The 15,878-nt window shown below is 48.6% G+C and overlaps 1 protein-coding gene across 6 annotated transcripts in view; it reads right to left on the bottom strand.

Annotated features, from left to right (window-relative positions):
- The window catches only part of SLC22A23 (solute carrier family 22 member 23), a gene marked incomplete at its 3' end in the record, with an annotated part of 186,367 nt that overhangs the window by 36,300 nt on the left and 134,189 nt on the right, over nt 1–15,878 (bottom strand). For all 6 annotated transcript variants that reach the window (XR_013959858.1, XR_013959859.1, XR_013959860.1 and 3 more), the window contains one exon: nt 13,730–13,898. Coding sequence is in view for 3 of the 6 variants with exons in the window: in XM_080654829.1 (XP_080510955.1) it covers nt 13,730–13,898 (169 nt within the window). The remainder of the gene's footprint in view (nt 1–13,729; nt 13,899–15,878) is intronic.

Raw genomic sequence — 15,878 nt, 5'->3', positions numbered from 1 at the left:
TGGAGCAGAGAGGGCACACTGGCTCCCAGAGGCAGCGTGGGAAAGCCAGCTGTCCCCACCTCCACCAGGCAGGTACAGGACTTCACACACTAGGAACTCTTTGAAGGCTCACACTGCTGTACCACAGACATGCCTGATGCCATGATGAAAATCCTTGAATCGCTCACTGAGAACAGGCGAAGTTACAACACTGAAAACTTCAGAGTTAGAGAGGGTGTCAGATTTGTACTTGGCCCAGCCCCACAGTCACAACAGGTGAGCTAAGCCCAGACAATGCCTTCCCGGGGACATCCAGGCAGGGACAGACATGGAACTTGGTCTTTAGACCCCTAAGCCAGTGTCATTTCTCCACATCACACTATGTTTATAGTGCTGTTTAAAAAGTAGAAGAATATCCTTTAGAAAGATATCCACCAAATAGCCACAATAAAGTGTTAATTCTTAAAGAGTTAACATTTATTTACATGGAACCATTTTTCCATGGGCATCGCGTAAATAACGTTACCACATCAGGACAGAAACATTTTCTGTTTCCCTGATTGATGCCACTAGATGTTGTTCCTCAAAGCCCAGTGTCAGTGTGCAATGAAAAAGACCCTACCCGCCCCTCCTCGGCAGCACCCCACTCGCCGCTGCCTTCCAGACCACAGCCCCTTATGGCTTCATAGTACCATGCTGCTTCTCAGACACTTTCCCAGCTTTGTCTGCACTCCCGCTTTTTCTATTGTTTGGCTACGTCTCAGGCCCATCAGATTCACACTCATGGATCTGTTTTACATCTCAGTCCCTGTAACTCCATAGAATCAGTCATTAAAACTCAAGACTTGATCCTTTCTTAATACTGTGAAGTTGATATTTTTTCCTTGACATTTAAGAATAAAACCAAGCATTCCTTCTACCCAACTGGAGGATCTGACAGACAGGGGTACCACCTGGGCTGCTTTCCTGCTAACTCATTTAGCACCTGTCCTGATAAAATGCCAGCTTGGCGTTCTCTACATTTTAGCATATCTATCCTCTTAAAATTACTTGAGAATATTTACTTAAAAATATATGGAAAGGAAATAAGATGAAGTGCAAACACCCTGGATTTTATCTTCCAGTCACTTGTTTTACTGAAGTGCTTAGTTTTAGAACTTAGTGTAGACAGGTATGCCTTCATGTTGTGATGCAACATTACATCATTCCTGGAATAAACATGTACTGAGCATGCTCAACCTGCCAGTCGAGAAAAACACGTAGATTAACAAATGCCTTACAGGTAAGAGTTTCTATCAAATAGGTTGCCCAATGCAGAGGGAAGGACACTGTGAGACAGGGGAGGGGAGGGAGAAGAATCATGAGGGGCTCTGTAGGATTGAAGCTTCCCTGAACACGTATATGAAGGAAGTCTTAGGCTGTAGGAAGGTGCTTTTGATTTACAGAGGTGATTCTAGCTATTATTTTGGGGTTCTACCAAATATCACAGTCAATATGAAATTCTGAAAAGATTCTCCAATTAAAAAAAAATTCAAAGTCTAGCATTGAATTACATACCAATTGGGAGAATATTTTTAAGTTTCTGGTTCAAAGCTCTTACAAAATATAGTATTGGTTCAAGCAGATACGTTTTCACTTGGATTTTTTTTTAAACAACTAGTTCTGTTTGTAGATAAGAAGGTTCAGGTCAAGAGATAGCAAATGGATATGAATTAGCTCTTTAAAAATGTTAAGTTTATGATTTGAGCCAAACTTAGTAATTTAGGGAGAAGAGCTGAGTATCGTGTAATCAGTAAAAGTTATGCCCTGGCTCTTCTGCCCTGGTTTTACTCAGTAGTTAGAGCGTCAGCCAGTGGACTGAAGGGTTTGATTCCTAGTCAACAGCATGTACCTCAGTTGCAGGCTCGATCCCAGCCCCCAGGGTGCATATGGGAAGCAACCAATTGATACGTCTCTCTCACATCGATGTCTCTCCCTCTCTCGCTCTCTCCCTCCCTCCCAGCCTCCTCCTCTCTCCCCTCCCCTCCACACTCTCTAAAAAAAAATCAATGAAAAAAATATACTCGGGTGAGGATTAAAAAAAATAAATTTAAAAAATTCTCTCGTAGGATGGTTAAAACCCAACATTTTCCCAATGCAAATGAACTCTTCTTGCAAATCTCTTTGTAAAACAAGGAATTCTTTTATTTAAATGGCCATCCCACTAATTTGTCACATACACTCACACCGTTGGCTCTGCTGCTTTTCCAAATAATGTATACGCAAGCTCCCTACTTCTACTATAGAAATGCAGAGGGAAGATATCAGGAGTCCTGGGCTTATAGACCAGTTTTGTGACTGGGCAGGTCACCTTCAGGCCTCAGTTTCCCCATATCTGTAGAATAGGTGATAATGGGCAGTGGAATGGTGGAATGACACTAAGGCCGTACTTGGCTCCAACATTCTCTTTCGAGATTTGCTTCAAGGGACTAGTGGTAACGGCTGCCTCTTTCTGGAAGGTTCGAAAGGTGCTGATCATGGCAACGCACTGAACAAATGTTGTATTGATGCTTTCGGTTTTGGCCATGCGGAATGCAGTCAGTACTAAGATGTGTTTGGAGCTAGCCTTTTAGATTAAGCAACTCTGAATGTAATAATTGGGATACATTTAGAATGTTTCTCAGTGAATACTGTAAACAGATGAATACTAGGAATTCAGCAGAAAATATTCTGTAGCTGGGTTAGTTTTCTCCACTTTCTCCCTCCTTGTGCTCTTTCTCCTTCTGTTTTTTTGTGTTTGTTTTTTACCACATAAACAATTATCAGGCTGCAGAAAGTGTATAGCCCACGGGGCATTCAAAATGTAATGCTGCAGGCGGAATTAATCAGGCATTTTTACAAATGATAAAAATAAACGTGATGTTGATACCAATTTGAGGAGGTAAGCGGGCAGAAGGAACAAAGGAAGGGTTTATGTTGCCGTTCTCTAAATCGAGTTTTACTGGGGCCCCTGTATGAGCAGCCTGTTTAAGGCGCCCCGTTACCCCTCTCCCCGGACTGAGCTTCTCCTGCCCTGTCGGCTCCCCTCTTACCTGGGCAGGAGGCAGCGGAGCCACTAAGGCCACACACTCACTGACTCGTTTACCCTGTGGCCCTGCTGGCTTTGCCCCAACCTCATACAAGGCTCTGGAAAGCAGCTGCTTGCCTCTGCTGTGCTCGCCTCTCCCAACTCCTACAGAAATAGGCACAGCTGGCCACCGAATCCCAGCGACTGGGGGCGGCCATGCTGATCTGTTCGACCCCCACTTCCTGTGACACTGATGTGTGCTTCGCCAGGCCCCAAGAATGGGAGCTGGGCCCTGTCCTCTCTTTATCCACCCACATGGACTTGTGCCAGCTGCTGCAGCTATCACGGGACACCTGACTTCTGCCACCACTCCCACAGAACACACAGGCCCTGAGGCCAGCCTGCTGGCAGGGCCCAGTGACCCCTCTTCCTCGGTGGGGGGTCGTGAGAGGCAGTGCTGGAGCTCATCTGGGCATGGGGACAGGGAGGACAAAGAGGTAGCATTGGAGTCGGTCGTGCTGGCCTTTGGAGCAGAGGCTAGACCTCCCCCACCCAGGCCCAGCACAGGCCTTTCTCTGCTTCTATCTGGAAGCAGTCTTGTTGACCACAGGGTTCCTGTTATTTTACGTAATCGCTGTATACTCAGAAGTTGAAAACTGGGCAGCCTCTTGCCTGAGGGCTCCCTAAAATTCCATGCCATCAGCAGCTCCCAAAGCACCAATGAGGAGAACATTTTTATCTCACTTTTAGTTGCTCCTTCAATGGTTCGGAATAAAATGTTGACCACCATTTTTATTTATACTTTGCCTTTGGCCAGCATTACCCACCTAGATAATTTTTAAACAAATAGAATTTGACTAAAAAAAATGTTTGCTTTATGTTTCCTATAAGTCTCCCCAAATTAACGATCTGATAACCTATAAAAAGAATTACTGCAGATTTATTGAGCTCCCAGAGACTATATATGCTTTTTATGATCCACTGCTTCCAGTTTCCTCTGAGGGAAACATTTTCCTGTGTGACTAACTGTTGGTATAACCGAATTTGCATCCCCCCCTGGTATGTAGGGAATCTCACAGCCCCATTTTATCTGGAACAGAGTTGACATAATGTGGTACTCTGGTCCTTTTTGAAATGAAACCATTTTAAAAATCCTCACCAAGGATGTTTCTATTGATTTTGAGAGAGAGAGAGAGAGACAGGGCGGGGGTGGTGGGGGTGGGGGGGGTGGCATTGATGTGAGAAACATGGATTGGTACACACCCTGACCAGGGATTAAACCCGCAACCTGGGAACGTGCCCTGACTGGGAATCAAACCCGCAACCTTTTGGTGTACAGGATGATGGTCCAACCAAATGAGTCACCTGGCCAGGGCTGAAATAAAACCATTTAATATATATAAAATTGATTTCAGAGAGGAAGGGAGAGATAGAAACATCAATGTTGAGAGAGAATCACTGATTGGCTGCCTCCTGCACATCCCTACCGGCCTGAGCATGTGCCCCAACAGGAATCCAACCATGACCTCCTGGTACATAGGTCGATGCTCAAATCACTGAGCCATGCCGGCCAGGCGAAATACTAGTAAAACCGTTTTTGATAGAGGAAGTGTGTGCGGGCCGGACAAAAGGCTCATAACTGCTGGAATGAATTTTAAAGGGTCTTGTAAAATCATTTCAACAATGTAAGAATGAAAATGGATTCATCCACCTAAATTTTCATTAAGCCTCCATTTGGGGAAAGAGTGAGACACTCCCCAGAGATTTTAAAAAATGCTTTTTGTAAATGCTAAACAATATAAACTAATTGAAAAAGAGGACTGAAAGAGAAAATTCCTCCTGGGTGAGCAGCTTAGCTCTGTGCCCGCACATACTGCTCTTGGCTGCCCAGAAGTCTCCCTCCACCAGCAGGTCCCACGCCGGGGCCCTGCAGCGCCACTGCACTGTGACCTGAGCTCACCCACTGGTATACTCATTCTGGCTCTGGGGTCCCCTGTTGGCAATCAGGCCGTAGAGGCGGTAAGCAATCTGTCTGTGCCCCAGTTTCTCCATCCATAGTGGACCATCTCAGTTCCTATTCCAGAGAGTTGATGGGAGGATTAAAGGGCTAAATTATAGAAAGTTCTTAGCAGCACCTGACAAAAGCAAACTCTGTAGAAATATTAAAAATTATGGTTATTCTGGCCAAAATATTTTTGATGATATTTAAAAGAGCCAGTGATATTTGGGACCATTTACATATTAGAATTGTTATCAATTTTTTTTTCTGGATATTATCTAACTGGAGGCCATTTTAAATGTTTTACACTGGCTTTTTCTTGAAATTGTTAAAAATTAAAATCCTTTTAGCATCTTTTCCCCCTAAGGGTACAACTGTGCTACCCCTTCCTCCCAGAGCACGCTCCAGGTTCCTCCGCTTCAGGGTTTCTCTTCCACTCGGGAAACTGACAGCAGTGCTTACTCTCCACAGTTCCATGGGCGGCTCGGTCTTTCTCTGATTTCCTCGTTATTACCTGCGCGTTCCTTGTCTTCTTCTTGCTTTTCCAGATGCTCTCGATGTTTGTGGTGCCCGCCAACAGCACTTTCCTCTTGTCAGAATGAAATTCTAGCCGAACTGAGTGTGTTAATAATTCACTGTCTTCACGCATCTCCACCTGCTGTTCTTTCCCCAGGCAGTTCCTGCGCTGCATGTGTGAGGCGTCCATGCTGGTTCCTCCCTCACAGGGTCCCTGTGAACAGCCCCGGGAGGGCATGAAGGGAAGTGCGGCCAGCGCCTCACATTGCTGTCCATGCAAGGACAGGTAAGCAAGGTCCGGGCCATCATTTAAGACTCCAGAACATACATGCACATAGGCTTACGTTCTCACAGAGCAGACGAAATGCTTAGAGCCAGTGCTGAGATTTTGACACCCTCGTCCACCAGTCCCGGGAATTTCTATGAATTCTGTTGTCTGGATGATCAAGACAGCTCTGTGCTCTGCGGTGGAGCTGGGCAAGCACCAGGTCCTGCACGGTGTCACCTTGCCCTTCAAGGACGCATGTTTCATTTCCCTGCAGAGCCAGAAACGGCTTCTCACGGAGGTGTGTCCACAGCCGCTGAGCTCCGTCCCCGCCTCTCAACAACATCTTGCTTCCAAGGGCCCCTGTGCCCTATGCAGGACGTCTGGCTTTCTCTTCTGTGATGGGCAGCCTGGCACAGGACAGCCCTTCTTTTTCTAAAAAATTATTTTTATTTTTTATTTTATTTTTTTTTAAAGAGACATCTTTTTAATAAGTTCTCTTAGAATAAAAACTGTAATTGAAAAAAGTAAATTTAGAATGTTTTCAAAAAATGATAAATACTGAAAATTGAAGATCAAATTTTTTTAAAGTTTTTTTCAATTATAGTCGACATTCAGTATTACTCTGTGTTAACTGCAGGTGGGGTGAAGTGGTTAGGACAGCACTTCTTCAACGGGGGCTGAGTGACATACCCTGGGGGGTTCCTAAACCATAACTCTGGCCCCATCCCCGACATTGATTTTGTGTGTTTTTATTTTTGTTTTGTTTTTTTAATTTTGTGTTTCTAACAAGTTCCAGGGTAGTGAGGACACTGCTGGTTCAGAGGCTGCACTCTGAGAACCACTGACGTCCGAAAACCAATTTTTAATGACTTTCCCACTTTTCTGAGTGTTCTGGGGAAGACTTAAAAGAATATATTTATTTTTATTGATTTCAGAGAGGAAAAGAGAGGGGAGAAGATAGAAACATCAATGATGAGAGAGGCTGCCTCCTGCACGTCCCCTACTGGGGATCGAGCCCGAAACCCAGGCATGGACCTTGACTGGGAATGGAACCGTGACCTCCTGGTTCATAGGTGGATGCTCATTCACTGAGCCACACCAGCCAGGCTCTAGGGAGCTTTTTGATGCCCTGGTTTCCCCTGCTAAACACCAGAATAATCCCACTGCCCACCCGCCCCTCCCTATCCCAGGAATATTTTGGTTAATGGAGACTCACACTTTCCCGGAGATTTGTTGTTGATCTCTGGGAAAGTGCGTCCCTAACAGTTTAAGACATGCTCATTAGCGTATGTCACAGAGCATCAGCTGCCTCTCCAGGCTGTTCCATGGGGTAGGACAGTGTCCTCCACATTTATGATGACCCCTGACACCCAGCAAATATTGCTAGAAGAAGGGTGCACGCTCTCGTGTACGGTGAGAGCCCTCATTGGGAGCTTACTGAATGGCATCACAACTGTCCCCAGCACATGCAGACATGGACATCTTGTTTTCACAAAGCATCACATGTACTCTCCTCCCTTACATGTTAAGGTACGGTGGTGACATGTACTAACATTTTGGGAAAGTGTCACTAACATCTTTATCATCTTTTCGACTTCCTACTTCCCATTGTTTCCACTAAAATAACCGTTAGGTAGATACCATGTGGGCAGCCTTCTCACTCCTGTGTCACTCCTCAACAGTGAGTTCCACTCAGAAAACTTTGTCACCTGCTCCATGTATTACCTTCCTGATGTTCCACCCTGCAGTTTTCCCAGATGTTCTAACACACACGTAGTCCCCCAAAGGCAGGGCCGCAGGCTGTGCGCTGCATGAGAGCTCCTGCACAGGAGGTGTGTCACCACGTGGCCTGGAGCGGGCTGAGCCACGGTAAGGGACATCTTTTGTACAATCTGTAATTAGAAGGCAGCTTCCCAGCAGCTCCGACTTCTATTCTGTCCTCACCTGCCAATTCCTAGCATATCAAATCCAAGTTTCTTTTAGACTCCCCTTCCTCTCGCCCCACCACCCCCCATGCCCAATTTGTTTTCTGGGACCCTGGGAGAATTCCACATTTATCCCCGAAACAGGATAGGTCAGTATGACTTCCTTCTACATTAGCACTGACATTCTGCCACACTATCTTGAGAGATAGTAAATTCCCAAGCAAGATGACTAGATGAGCATTCCTATCTGGCCCCAGTGCCATGAGGATCAAAGGCTGCCTGGGTCTCAGGGACCCCCACCCATCTGTGGAGTTAACCTCCACCTCTGACAGCACTCACACTCAGGCAAAAATATTCCCAAGTACCCTCTCTTCTTCCGTTTGCACTTCACAATGACATGCCTAATTTAACTCTGCAAAGCATGCGGAAGCACCAACAGCTAAGAAGCACATCCTTCTGTTCTCTTGGGCCACTCAGCCCTGAAACTCTTCCTTTGCCTACAACCCTTGGACAACCATAGCTCGTCGTTCCCGGACCCGGGAGGTAGGAGCACCCATAGGCAGCACGTGCAATGACATCATTCCCATCGTAGCTCCACTTGCTAGGGCACCACGTCTCCCCCATCCGGGAGAATCCACCTGTGCTCACCACACCCCCTGCCCAAACTCCCATCCAGTCCCGGGCACACCAGTCCTCTGCTACCACCTCTTTCTGGCTGGCTTCTCCAGCCCCCTGTGCACATCGTTCCAGAGCATTCTGTAACCCTGTAGCTGCTGTAGGGCTACACGTTAATCATGCCTTTTTATTTCCTGTGGTTTTTATGTTTCTGGGAGGGAAATTCCTACATTTAGCAAACAACTAACCTATGAGTGCACCTTTCAAATATAAACCCCACGATCCAGAGCCCACACCCCAACCATTTCCTCGATGGGGCTGTCACTCTCTGGCACCATTCCCCTGCCCTAACCACCCAGGGCCAGGTACCAGACAACTAGCGGACAGTCCGTGTGCTCCAGAGGCCCCTGAAGTTATTCAAACCAGCTGACAGGAAGCCTGCTCACCTGCCTCACTGGCTCCTTCCCTGAGGAAACCACAGTGAAGGCTCCTGCCCCCTCCTTCCCTCAGCCTCCTGACCGACCCCGGTGCCTCCTGTGTGGCCCCCATGATGTGGAGCGCCCCTCCTCTTGGGAACTGAGTAACTACTCAGTGACTTCGCCTCCTGCTCTGCTGGCCTCACCAAATCTGGATGCTAATAAACCCTGTAATTTAATGCAAGCTGTGGTTTCAATCAAGTCTCTGCACTCCTTACAGTGGCTCCCTATTGTCCCCAAGATCAAGACCTTCTTTTTCAAAGTTCCCCTCAGCCAGCGATCTCATTTCTGTCACCCTTCCAGCTACTCTCAGGACAGGACTTCATGCTCCATTTCCTACGTGGGCCTCCACGTTTCAGGGAGCTCCGGCCCTGTCTCAGCAAACCGTCCAAACACAAGTTCCTGCCGTTCCTTAACCTACCTGCCTACGCAGACCCACTGGCAAGCCTCTATGAAGCCACTTACAGAGTGTACCTGGGGTCACACCCCTTCCAGTGACCACCTGCCCACCCCAGGGCAGGTACCACACCACCTCTCATGGGCCAGCCAGTGTGGCAGCTCTCTGCTACTCTCACCCGCCCACGACCACTCGCCACACAGCAGAGAGTGACCCCAGAGCATGTGCCAGAGCACATCCCTGCCCTGCATAAACCTCCAATGTGTCTTCCTGCTTTTAGAAGAAATCTGCTGGGCTTCAGACCCCAGGTGGTCTGACCCACCTGCCTCTGAGCTTGGCCCCCACCCCTTTTCCTTAATGTTCCAGCCACACTGGCCTCACTTCCTCTTCCAGAAAAAGCCGAGTGGGAGCCAGCTGTTGCCCTGGCTGCTCCCATGTGCTGGGAACACATTTCTGCCCAGAACTGTGTGTGACTTCCTCCTTCTGATCATTTAGGTCTCAGAAAGAAATGTCGCCTCTTCAGAGCGGCCCTTCCTGATCACCCTGCTGCCCCTTTCTGTCCCACCGCTGCTTCTCACCGTCTTCATGTGCTGCTTAGTGAAACCATGCCCTTCGCTTGTTGATGGCTTCATGGTCAGTGGACTCCCTCCCACCCCACACGCCCCACGTAAGGGAGGTTTCACATGAGTGGGGACCTGCTCATATGCATGTGCAGTGTCTAGAATACTTAGTATCTGGAACAGCAGTTGGTGTGGGGTTGTGGTAACTACTTAATAAGTTAGCTAATGAACTTATCTCAGATTGCTCTATTTTCTGGGTTTCCTGGTAGGCAAGATCCCCAATTTATAAGCTTTTGGCCCTTGTGATGCGCTCTGTGCATTTTGCCTGTGAGCTTATCCTTGGCGAACATTTCTTCCGAGTGAGTCTTGAGTGCCTGGCCCCAGTGGTTCTCCCCGGGAGGTTTCCATTTGGCCTTGAGGGTCTGAGGAACTTGCTGGTTCTTACGGTAACATCCGAGCCTTAGAGAAGACTTGGAATTCAGAACACACAGCATGTGTGGTACAGACGTCGAGGCTCCAGTGTTTACGGATGAACTCTTCCACCCTCAGCCCCAGGCCGTTAGCCAGCTTCGGAGTTAAGTCTCTTGGTGGGATGAACTCTTCTACCCTCAGCTCTGTTTTCACCAACAGTTCTGACCCCTGGTTTCATTTAAGGGCCCTATTCTAAATGATACGGGGCCTGAGGTCTCAGCTCCAGCCCCCCGTGCAGGTGTTGAAGCCCAAGCTCCTTTTTCTGGTTCAGATGCCCTGCAGCTGCCTGGTCAGTCCTGCTCGAATGCTCTGCTTGGTCTGGGCCCAGGGAACTCCCGGGTCTTGCACTGGAGCTCAGCGCTGTGTAACACTTTGGCTAATGTGTATCTTAGTCGGCATCTGTGTGTGTTTGGAAGGTCCCTGTCGGCTTAGCTCACAATTGGAACCAGAAGATCCCTCTAACCCTGCTCCACCTCTTTGTTGTTCCCAGGACCGTGGTTGTGGCGACCTTGTGTCATACAGTTTGGTTTATGACCCTTGTTCATGCACAGTCTTAGAGTCACTGAAAAGCACCAAGTGCACTGCTGGCCCCCTGGGTGCACAAAATAAATATTTGCTCATTAAAGGAAAGCAAGTGACTTTGTCACCAATAGCTGGTCCTGGGACTGGTGCTGCAGCTCACCACCTCCCCCAATAGCCCACTTCATCCTGTCAAACCAGAGCCTCGGGAGCCACAGCTTCCCCTTGCAGTGGATGGGAGGCGGGTGGGGATCAGAAGATGACAAAAAAGGTGAGGCACTGCAGTGGCCTTTAAAAGCCAATGACTGTTACGGAGGCTTTCGATCTGCTGGGTGAAATGGAATACGTCTCACACCCCTGGTGTCTTTTACCTGCCCGTACACCCAGGCTGCCACACATGGTAAGAGGTGATATAATCATCGTAACAACAGTAGCTAATATTAGTGCACACCTGCTGTAGGCCAGACATGTGCCAAGCACCTTAAATAATAATATAAATAAAAAATAATGCTGATTACGATCACAGCAGTTAACATGTGTGAGTAGAGCAGGTCGATCTAGACTGCGGTGCCAGAGCAGTAACTACACGGTGTCAGTGCATCGGGACATCCATCCATCTGTCTGTCCACATACACATTTTACTTGTCAGAGTACCCTGGATACGCTTTCCACTGTAAAGTTTTGTTTCAAAGAATTTTCCATAGGTTTGATAATGTACGTAAGTAAATGAATGCCTTACCTTGCCTGTCATTAACCCTGATGCATTTTAAATTTAAATGAACAAGAATAGGACAAATAACACCCCCAACCCTTTGCCACATGGGCCAGGATCCCAGACCCATTCCAGGAAACCCTTCTCTGCCATTTCTCCCCATCAGGTGCCCTCCTACCTGGGATAGGTAGGAGCAGAACCAGGGCTGAGACTCAGAGCCTGGAGGTAAAGGAGACAGCCCTGTCTGCCCTTACAGGAGTGTGGGTCTCCAAAAGGCTGTGCGTACCCCGGCCCACCAATCCCCAGGGGCCAGCAGACAGCACTTGTGCGCTTGGGTGCTGTGGAGGCCAGAAAGTGAGAGGAGGGAGGTGGGGGATGCCAGACCACACAGAAGATGGTCTAGGACAACGGGGCTCCCCTCCCAGGAGAAGTGGATGGCAGCTGAGGGAAGGTGGGAGACAGCACAAGTGCTGGGTTTCGGGGCCAGCTGGGCGCCTCAGTTTTGTCATCTTCTCAGTGAATAGGAAGACTGAATGGTCTACTCTTTGTGTAGTGCTAGCATCTGCATCTGGCATAGAGCAGACACTGTATAAACATTTGTTAAATAAATAAATGCCCCAAATTCCAAAACAAGCCCAGCCCAGCTCCGGGTGCAAGGGAGGAACGGGAAGGGCTTCCTCTGACTGATTAAGGCAAGAGCTGTCCACTGCTTCCTGCTCTGGGGAAACCATTTCATTCTTTGCCTCTTATTTTTTAAATATTTTCATTGATTTTTAGAGAGAGAGGAAGGGAGAGGGAGGGAGAAACATCGATCAGCTGCCTCCTGCACACCCTCTACTGGGGATCCAGCAACCCAGGCATGTGCCCTGACCAGGAATCAAACCGGCAACCCTTTGGTGCATGGGAGGACACCCCAACCAACTGAGCCACACTGGCCAGGGCCATCCTGCTGGAGGGAGCAGGATCTGAAACCTGCATGGTTCCTGTAGGAGGACCTCCGGTCAAGAAGCCTGGCAGAGTGCACCCTGAGAGGAGCGCAGTGTGGCAGCTGCGGGATGGGGCCCTCGCCAGCAGATGGCCTTTAGGCTCCTCGCTGCTGCTGCTGAGGTTCTTATGACAGAGAGCAAGGACAGGGCTCTAGAGGAAAAGGCGCCTCGCTCACTGATTTCTATCTGCTGGTGTGACAGCCTGGGTGGGTGGCCCTGGCAAAGTTAAAAGGCAGGGACTTTCTTCTCCTCCCTGGCACCTTTAAAAAAAAAGAAGCCCCAGTAGTGCCCTCTCCACTCTGTGAACAAAGCTGAGTCACAACTGACTGACTTCTTGCCAGACATCTGGTTGCCACTGGTGACGAAGGAATAGAAATAGTGCAGTATTATAATCTACATGACAGTACCCTGTACTTGTGGGGAAGCAAGAGTGTTGGGATTTGGGGGTGTGTGTGGAGGGGGGACAGAAGGCAAAGAAAGAGAAGGGTTATTTATAAAAAGGTCAGGACACTCCTTTTTTCCCTAACAACTGTCTTAAGAGTGGTGGTTTCCAATCTCAGCTACACGGTAATCCCCTGGGAGTTTTAAAAATCTAGTTGCCCAGGTCATAGCTTAAAACCAGTGTGCTTAGCTGTTCCTTTTTTCCTAAAGTCAGCAAGCCCCAAACTTAAAACTTAGAAACTGAAAGGTACACATGGCCCTAAAATTCCTCCTGAACTTGTCTAGAGCAGGGTGAGTGGACTTTTCCCCCACAGGACCACACAGCAGATGTTCTCGCTCTGTTGGCCACACGAGCCTGGGTTGCAGTTGCTGGGTGGCGACTGAGGGCCTGGCATTTGCCCCTCTGTAGTCCAGAGGAGACCAGGTGGCTTTGCTGAATTTCCTTGAACATCTCCCTATGGCTCCTCTCCACACAAGGATCCCTCTTTTGCAAATCCATTCATGAAAATCACATTGGAATAACCCAGCGAATAGGTATGACACCAGACTGAGGAGGGCACATGGTCAGAGCTGGTAAAGGGCACCCAGGGCTCATTCTAATCTCCTATGTACTTTGTGTAGGTCTGGACATTTCCCAAGATAAGACATTTACAAAATAAAATGAAAAAGGAGAGCAACATTCCCTCACAGCACACAAGCTGACACAAGGGGAAGTTTGGGGATAGTGGGTCCCAGCCCTATGCTTCCTCTGTGTCTCCTGGGGTGGGCGCGGCCTTCTGTGTGCGGGCAGCGGCATGGGCAGCCTGCGGGGATACTCACGACCAGTACAGCAGCATGAGCAGGAAGGGGCAGATGATGAGCGCCTGCAGCACCTGCCAGTCCCGGCACAGCGCCGCCAGCCCGGGCATGAGGAGCTGTCCCGCCATGGCCACGAAGCTTGCCACCATGGTGATCATGAACCGTTTTCCAGGGGGACACAGCTCTATTCCTGGAACACAGAAGGGACAAGAGAGACATGAGTATCCTGACCTTGGCCTGGGGGGGCCATGGGGGCACTGGGGCCAGTGCACTTCTTAACCAACCAAGAACTGTCAGATCAGGGTTATTTGCTGGTCATCTGAGAGCCCTCTACAGTAAGTCAAGGTTGAGATCCTCATTTTTACAGCTAGATGAGCTGAGGATCAGACGGGGAAGGGAGCGAGATCATTGCTCAAGGTCACAGAGCAAGTCAGTGGCAAAGAATATTATAATTCAGAGTTGCCTAGTCCAGAAGCTAGCAAACACTGCATAGGGGCAGAGTGTTTGCATAGCACATTATTCCCACTTCTGCTTTCCGGAGGCCAATGAGTGTCTTGTAGAGTGGACTCCGTTGTGCCCGCCTGTTGCCACTCCTTCCCTCTACCAGGCTGTATTAGGGGACCCTCTCATTCTCTGCGCAGGGCACCCAGGAGCACCGTCTACTCACGCCCACCCACCTGCACGTCCCTCCTTTTGAACAAGACAAAACCCAAACAGTATAGCAGACTTGGAACTTGTGATGTTCTCACGGGAAGCTTCTCCTCCCCACACAGGTTCTCTGCCCACTGTGACCTGGGTGTGATGCATCCCCCTCTCTGGTCCTGTCAGGTAGATACCGCAGCGGGCAGGGGAGGGAGGTGTCTGTTTGATCTTCACAGCTCCAAACACCACTAGTGTCTGCCTCCACTAAATGTCTACTGGATGGAAGGACACCACGGTCCCTCCTGTTTGCAGGAATCTAGGCTCTCAATTTGACTTGGAGTCAAAGATGGTCCCAAACTTAGACTGCAGTGCCCAGGTGCCAACCAGCAGAGGCCTGCTACGTGAGCTCCTGGAACAGAGGTAAGTCCTCAACACTGCAGCAGACAGCAGGGTTTATGTACTTTAGAACACAAGTTCGTTTGCTCTTCTTCTCCCTAAAGCTGGCTTGCCTTTTTTTAAGTACAGGTAAATACATTTTTTTTTTTTTTTTTAAAGAAGACTCTCAGGAGAAAATACTTTTCATGGAACTGTGTCTAGAAGACACTGTTTGTAGGTCAGTTGCCACAGCCCAGTAGTCAGCAAATTGCGGCTCGCGAGCCGCGGTTTGCCGCTCTGTTGACTAATGAGTTTGCCGACCACTGCCTTAGGGAAAAACACTTAAAAAACATTTTAATAATGTACTAATGTCTTTAACCTGAAGTCAAAACTTCTGGGTAAGGGTAATGCCTTATGCAGTGGTCGGCAAACTCATTAGTCAACAGAGCAGCAAACCGCGGCTCGTGAGCCGCATGTGGCTCACGAGCCGCAGTTTGCCGACCACTGCCACAGCCCATCGCCCACCTTCTGACTGTCTAGAGGCCAGCACAGAGGTGGGGGTTGCAAGGCAGTGAAGGGGAACAGATTAAAGGGGAGAACAGACAAACTACACTTGCAGGACAGAATCAGCCCCACCAAGGAGAGGGCACCATGCCAGCCAATGTCTGCACCAGCTCATCTGTAGGAAAGAGATAATAAAGTGATCAGAATTTCCATCCCCGCTCGGCACAAACAGGCATCATGATCCCAGCTATCGGTGAGTGAAAGAAACTTGACCTCCAGAGAACAGCATCTAAAGAACTTTGTTTCCATTTAATTAAGAAAACAGGATTAAACAGCCGTCTCCTGGCCATTGGCTGTAATGATGTTCTTTTCTACGCACAGGCCAGGCTCATGTCAAAGATGACCTCCCAGCGGGGCTTGGGCATTCACGTGGGGTCTGGCATCTCTGCTCTTAAACATAATAAAGCAACCAGAATCTTTTTAGAAAAGACTACCAGTTGCAGGTTCTAGCTTTCACTTACTCAGCCCGAGCGGTAGATTTGCTATGGAAATCCGAAATGGGCTTTAGGCGGGGTAAGTTCAGTGTCTGCGGTGCGGCACCGGCTCGTATCAAATGAGGAAATTTAGCACCTGCCTACTCAGGTGACCT

This window comes from Plecotus auritus (genome assembly GCF_963455305.1).
Source record: "Plecotus auritus genome assembly, chromosome: 2".
Lineage (NCBI taxonomy): Eukaryota > Metazoa > Chordata > Mammalia > Chiroptera > Vespertilionidae > Plecotus > Plecotus auritus.
This window is presented reverse-complemented; position numbering and strand designations above follow the sequence as displayed.